We start from the raw sequence: 7,760 nt of genomic DNA, 5'->3' as shown, positions 1-7,760 counted from the left end.
GGTTCATGGGGGGTTCGGTTCAAGGCTGAACTGGTTCGGTGGTAAACCAGTTTCCGATTCACTGACCGGTTCGGTTTGTGAACCGGTTGCCGGTTTGGTCCTAAGTGGGCCTTAGATAAACCTTATCAACTAAACTCATACAACCCACATTGATCACCAATGTAAACGTGACATGTGTCACTAATAATATAAAAAAGTTCACAATAAAAAAAGTAAAAAAGTTAACATATCTAGCATGAACACGGCTGAAAGTTGATTATATTATAAATATATGCTTGTATTATATCGATTACCGAATTTCATATATGTTCTTCTTAAACATCAAAATATAATATTTATCCGATTTAGTTTTTAAATATCATATTTATCCTTCATAAAATTTCTAAATATCATACTTACCCTTTATAAAATTTCAAAATATCATATATGTCATTTTTAATATTAAAATATCATAAATATGCCCTTAAATATCAAAATATCGTATATGAACTTTTTAAACATTAAAATATCAATGATAATATATAAAATATTCTCCATCTACAACATAATAATAATCAACAACAACAAAAACTAAACAATCAAAATATACATTTTATAGAAATGGTTGAAGATAAATCTTTTTGTCTGTCAAGAAGCTGACATTCCATCACTTTAAAAGTTCACATTCAATTATCATAGACGTAAGAATAATATGGTTAAATTTCTTAATTATTATTATAATAATTCTACAAAAAAACATTATAAAAGAGATTTGGGTAATATGATATTTTAGAAGTTTATGACGGATAAATATGATATTGAGAAATTAAAATGGATAAATATGACATTTTGAAGTTTAAGAGGAATATATATGAAATTTTTACTTTATTAAAAATATATTAAATAATTAATAATATGTATAATAAGTAGAGAGAGAGAGAGTTTTGATTTTTGATTAAGATATTTTGTCAAATGGGACCACTTAGTAGAAAATATTAAACCACATACATCCAACGATCCAAACACAAGTTTTCATTCAAAACATATTTATTCAGAACCTCTAAATCATTTAGAGATTGTCAAATACCCCCTTAGGAGCTCCAAATCATAACCATGTTATGTAAAAAAACAACAACAAAGATTTAACATCGGACTTAACCACTTGATCATTTTGTACAACATCTTTATGACACCCCTATAACTACCACTAAACACACTACTAATTATCACACAACAAATTCAAATCCAAAAACACTTATAAAACATAGTTCAACAAATGGGCTCCCTACCGATGATTTGGGCCCAAAAGTGAAAGAAGAAAGGTCCGATAATGACCCGAAGTCTCAGAGTGAACAGCATCATTTAAAGTCTTATGATGATTTTTATGATACTCCGCTTTTATATATTGCATGTCGATTTCAGTCCTTGTCACAATTACTCTTATTAGGGTTTTATCATTTGTCCCTAACCCCTTCATTGCCCTATGAAGTACCTACAATCGTATACTTGTATTAATTAATTTGATACATAATGCGAGTAAAGTTATACACACCATGGGCATTTTCGTCTTTTCCCACCCCCCCACTTCTTTGAACGCTGTTTGTTTGACACGTATGCATGGATTGTGATTATTTCAACAAAATATATAAATAAAATAATAATAATACCTTGGCAAAATACTTCCCAGGATTCTCAGCACATTGCAAAATTGTAACAAGGGCATCCTCGAAGTAACCCGATGTTTCACCTTTTACAGCCTAAGTAAAGTATTATTGTAAGTTAGTTAAAACAAGTACGAAAAAATTATGTGAAAAAGGAAAGGGTATTTGTGTAAATATGAACCTTCTTGAGGGTACTTCCGTATGTACTATGATATGCAGAACTAACAGCAGCAAGATGTGCTCTACTTCTTCCACTGAAAATCATTCTGAATGTTTTTTCATCAGTTCCTAATCGTTTTTCACCAGCTTTAAACAGAGATTTAGCATCAAGATCCACCATTCTTCTATCAACTTCTACACCTTCACTACGTGGTGTGCTTAAATACGCTAGAAGCAACTGTAGAACAAGAAAAAAAAAAAGATGTATTGATCAGTAATTTATTAGTATAATTCAGACTAGAAAAGTTTATAAATTGTGTATAAGATGTGTTGGAGGTTTTTAGTCGAGAAATCAAGAACGGTTTGACTTCAAGAAAAGTCAAGAGTGTGAGATGGTTTTTGATTATGTTCAAAGGGTGTTTTGATTTATAAAATATAGTTTTCCCAAAGGTTAAAGAGGTTTTTTCAAATAGATTTGGAAAATATATTATTTTGTATCGACATTAAAGGCTATGTCTTTTTGTATAAAAAGTCAAAAAAGTAAAGCATTTTCATCAAACTTTGCAAAGATATGTTACAAAAAGAACATTAAAAGATGTTTGTATTTTCATTTTTAATGTGCATTTAATAAGTAGAATGTATATATTTTTTGAGGTTGAGAAACCTCTCCATGGTCGCCAGAAGTTTGAGCTTGAAGATCATGTTCAAGGTAACCACCATGAAGTGCATGATAAAGTTGCTTAAGATGCTGCAACTGAGATGGAGTTCGAGAACATATAACTTCAGTAGCTGCTTTCAGATCAATGTCGGTAGTTAAAGCATCTCGCAGTATCATTGCATCTCTTCTTGCTGGATCTGGCATCCAAAGTAAGACAGCTTTCTGGAACACCATTGAAAGTATCAATCAGGAACAATGTCACATGATTTGCGAACAAATGATGAAATTGAAGAAGATTAGAAGAAGATCGATTCTGATGATAGTACCTTGAGATCGCCACTAAGCTCTGAAGAGAGTCGTTTGGTTAGGGTTTCGGAGTACATAAGTTTATATTCATTTTCAATGAGAGCACGCTGTGATGAATCACGATGAGCGAGAATGTTGATGACTGCAGCACTGTCGCAACCAAATCCTGGAAACACACATTGTTGTTATTTCGTAGCTCTTTATGAATTATGATCGAACATAGATAAGATTAAGAATTCATCAAAATCAACGAACGAAAGCTAGATCTAATCAGATTTTGCTATTTTTTGCGTGATCGGAGATCTACTCTAATGATATTTAGGGATCAAAGCACAAACAAAATTAAACACCTCATATTAGCTATCATTGAACAACAAAGTGAAAAAAGAGCCTCCGAAAGCTCAATTTCGTCTTGTTCACTCATAACTTCTGACATTTCACTGCTTCCATGAAATTCGTACCAAATTAAAGTAAGAAAACACGAAATTAAGCTAAGAAATTACTAAAAAAAACAAAACATATTGCTGATAAACACCAAAAACATGAAAATACGGAAGAAATACTTAAAAAGAGCTCGAATGGAAGCAGGGTTTACAGTTACCCTTAAAAGCTTTGTATAAGTGCATAGCGTCATCACGAGGAGAAGATAACACCGGTGGAATTGTCAAAGTAGCCATTGTTGATTGCAGATTCTTTTCTCTGGATAATGATTTGAAATAACCCCAAACTTTTGTTTGTCAAAAATCGACTGAAATTGAATTTTATATGAAGAACAAGACGTGTGAAACTGAAAATCCCACCAAATTAGGAGTGTTGTATACCTAATAATAGTACATACGCGTTTTGCATTTGGTTCGGGATAAGAACAAAAAAAAAGGGGCCAATTTCCATTCATCGAATAAAACTTGTGGGTATCACAAGCAACATTATATTAAAAAAAAAAAAAAAAAAAAACTTGTGAAATTATGTTAGAATTATTTATTGGTGTAAAATTAAAACAAATCAAACTCCAATCATATAAAAATTAATAAGTTTGAGAATCAAATATATTTAAATGGGTTTAGTATTCATTTTAAATAAATCCGATGAGAACAAGGTTGGCTTGTTCGGAAATACTAGATGTTAGAAAATGGATTATGATCGGATAATTGAAACTGAAAAAGTTATTACCTGATCTAGTAAAACCGTAAAAAAACTATATGAGACTATTGAAAATCATAGCGAATACACTGGGTTATACTTTTTTTTAAAAGAAATCCGATTCAAAACAAACCAAACCTAGTATGAGTTTTGAAACTCAAGTTGGACACCTAAAAGAGGAACAATTGTAGGCAACAACGTATAGATAAAACCTATATTCTTTAGTGTTTGAAAAACAAGTCAAATTGTATTAGTTGAAAGGGATAAAGATATGTGAGATTCAAAAAGAAAACCGAGGTATTCTCATGTAAGGTTCTAGTCGACTTTGATTAGAAAAGAAAAAGATGAAAGGTAAAATGAAAGTCAACTAAATCAAATATGAGACACTAGGTCGTAACCATTGACATTGAAGAGTTTGTGTGCAAAATGTAATTAGTTTAAGTCTAAGAAAAAATTCGTAGCTACAATGAAAAATCGGGTTAAAGTTCAAGAAGCAAAACATTTTGGATTTATAGAGAAGATTTATTTTTGTTTGACTAAGAAAAGCACAACCATACAAAATCAATAAAGTTGATATAAACAAGGGGAAAAGATATACTCAAGTTATTGAAGAAACTTTTAAGATCCATTTTGTGGTCGATAGAAAAAAGAAAATTATGTATATTACATATAGGGGTGACCAAAAATATCATAACTAATTTCCAAAATTATTTAAAAATTATAATTTTGTATATGGATTGGACAGTGACTTTCAAAAATATATTAATCTAATTTTCAAAAATATCATAATCTAATTTCCAAAATTATTTAAAAATTTCGTATATTGATTGGACAGTGATTTCAAATATATATAATCTAATTTCTTAAATTGTTATTTTTGCTTATATTGTCGATTCAAAGTCACAAATATCTTCTTCATTATCAAAATCTTTCAAAATCTCCTACATTCTCGTTTTTTCAACTACACAAACAAGCACGACAAAATGTAGACATATTATAAGAAATGTGATTAAAAGTAACATGTTTAAAAAGACAATATGTTATATTTATTCTTCAAGTTGAACCTTGTTTAAAAAGGCAATATGTTCTATTTATTGTTCGGTAGTTGAACCTTAACTACATCGTCAACCTCCAGCAGTGGAAGTTCATCATCATAAAGAGCATTGGAAGTTCATCATCATAAAGAGAAGGGTATATTACACGAATGGTCTCTATGGTTTAATGTAATTTGTGAGTTCGGTCCCTAATTTATCTTGTAACTTGGAAGATTTCTACTGTTTGTTTTTGTTACGCGTTTGGTCCCTATCTTATCTAAAAATACTATTTTACCATTGATTTTTTTAAATTTATTTAAATAAAAACACACCCCAACCCCACCCCTAACCTTAACTTAAATGTCTCATCATTTTTCTTTGTTTAAATAATAGTATTTTTAGGTAAGACAGGGACCAAACATGTAACAAAAACAAACACTACGAACCAAACGCATAATAAAAATAAACAGTAAGGACCTTTCAAGTTAAAAAAATAATTTAGAGACCAAACACGTAAATTACCTCAAACCATAGGGATCATTCGTGTAATTTTCTCTAAAAAGAATCTAGATCATCCTTTATAATCACTAAGTCATATCCAAAAAAAAACATAAAGCTTAAAAAATACTCATAAGAAAAAATCCATTCGAAATGACATGTTGAAGAAACTTACATTATATATTTCGACTGGATCTTTTTGCACCTCAAGTTAAAATATGTTTTGAATCAAACATTATTGAACATATTAACTTGATAATAAGGTCCCAATTTATAAGGTGACAAAAAACAGTTACAATAGATGTTCACTAAAATCTGCATCGTGGTGATAAACGAGGGTGAAGAAAATGCAGATGTGTTCAAAAAGTATACAAGTAGACTTCGAACTTTTTTTACCATTGACAGGTAAATAGCGATTTAAGATGATTATGATTGTGTTTCAACTTCCATTCAATGTTTCCAAATAAATAAGAAGTTTTTTTTACTCAATACGGTCATATATAAGTATAATATAAGACATGTGTAATTATACGTTTGCTTGTTAAGTGGGATTTTGACACATCAATTGATTTATATACATCAAGTTAGGAAGGTAACATGTCCCCTTATACTTCATACCTTCATAAATCACAAAAAAAAAAAAAAAAAAAAAAATTACTCTCACATGCATCACCAGTGACACCATTGAATAACAACATTCAAGGTTGCCAAGCACCACTCACATCACCATAAAAATATGGGTTCAACACCTAATTGATCATCACCTCTTTTAACTAGAAATCACAACTTAAAACAATAAGTGGAATATATCTAAGGGATCAATTCAGTTTGTCCTAATTTATGAACTACCCACCGAAGGCTACACGCATGGAACTCAACCAACATTACTATTTTTAAAGTTATATTTCCCTATCTGCCTCTTATTGGGGTTTTTAAGTTACAATAACATTGTACATGCAAAATTTCACTTAACATTTAAGGGTACTGTAACACTCTGATCATGGAGGTATTTAATTTCTTGAATTTTCTTCACCTTGATTGAAGGTCATGACGTGAAACTTGATGGTCACGTCGTGAATGCCCATTGACTAGTTGACCCATGATTTTGATTCTCACGACATGAGACTTTGGATGCTCACGACGTGAAATTGGCTTGATGACCAAACCCCAATATATTTTGGGTATTTAATGGAAAGATAAGGTTATGGTTGCCTATCCTTACCCTCTTGCACTCTTTTGCCTTCTGAAAACCCTAATCTCGACCCTCTTGAAGTCCTTAGTCATTTTTGAGATCCTTGAGGCATTCTTTGGTGGTTTTTTATGTAACACCCCAGTTTTCAGGTATTTTCAATTCATCTCTTGGTTTTAAAATATGTCATTTTTGGTCCTTGTTTGGAAGGAAGTAGTCACAAGAAACCCTATTGGAAAGATCGTAATTTTGGGAGAAGGAGTGATACGTTGAGCGTACATGTGAGTATGCTAAGCATACTAGGATGTGCCCTAGTACACTAGGCGTACATATATGTACGCTGGGCATACTCATGTTCGAAAGAAACCCTAAGTTTTAGGGTTTGAGGGGTATTTAAGCATCCTTATGGTCATTTATCCCCACCTTTTCTGCCTCCACAGCCTTAGAGCCATTCTTGCAAAACCCTAACCCCCTCCCCCCCCCCCCCCCCCCATTGAGTGTAATTTTGAGCCCTAAGTGTGTTCTTAGGGTTTTAGAGGAAGCAAAGGTGTATCAGGAAGCTTGGAAGCTTGAAGCAAGGATTGGATCTAGAAGTTTGGCTCTTTTCTCCATTATCCAAAGGTATAAAGTTCACACCTTTATGGTTCGTTTGATAGATCTCATGTTTGGGTCTTTTTATGCTTCTTTTTGGACCCAAATTCTCCATCTTGAGCATGACATGTTATGGATGTTTGGAGTCATCCTTTCAGACCCTTGGAGCGGTCCTTGGTCATAAAAATGAGGTCCCAATGGCTAGAAGTGTCCCATGGTTTTGGTAGAAGAGTCTTAATGGATTAAGACCTCGTATTAGGAGCTTTATGGACGTGTAAGGTCATAAAGTTAGAGACTTTATGACTCTAGTATGCCTCTAGACCCTGGATCTGAAGTGTGAGCTTAAGTGATGTGACATCCCCAATTTCACGGCCAGAAAAGACCGATTTGTTTATGCTTTGTTTTATAAATCAGAGTAATCGTTTAAAGAAAATGGTTGCGGAATTTGTTCCCAAAACAAGATATGATAAAAACTTATCAAAACATTTCTCAAAGAGAATGTATTTTCATTAAATAATAAAACCTCGGGATGTCATGTTCCGATA

General features: G+C 32.0%; 1 protein-coding gene across 1 annotated transcript; it reads right to left on the bottom strand.

The window, feature by feature from the left end:
- Window positions 1-1,047: 1,047 nt before the first annotated feature.
- Window positions 1,048-3,617, bottom strand: LOC145010328 (annexin D5-like). The gene is made up of 6 exons (XM_078968883.1): window positions 3,365-3,617; window positions 2,784-2,929; window positions 2,464-2,679; window positions 1,822-2,037; window positions 1,647-1,736; window positions 1,048-1,471 (listed from the first exon to the last, which is right to left on the bottom strand). The coding sequence occupies exons 1-6, from the start codon at window positions 3,438-3,440 to the stop codon at window positions 1,265-1,267; spliced, it is 951 nt and encodes a 316-aa protein (XP_078825009.1). The 5' UTR covers window positions 3,441-3,617; the 3' UTR covers window positions 1,048-1,264.
- Window positions 3,618-7,760: the final 4,143 nt, after the last annotated feature.

Source organism: Lactuca saligna, chromosome 8 (assembly GCF_052625555.1).
Source record: "Lactuca saligna cultivar CGN05327 chromosome 8, ASM5262555v1, whole genome shotgun sequence".
In the NCBI taxonomy this organism is placed as follows: domain Eukaryota; kingdom Viridiplantae; phylum Streptophyta; class Magnoliopsida; order Asterales; family Asteraceae; genus Lactuca; species Lactuca saligna.
Note: the sequence above shows the minus strand (reverse complement) of the source record. Positions and strands in the feature narration are given on the sequence as shown.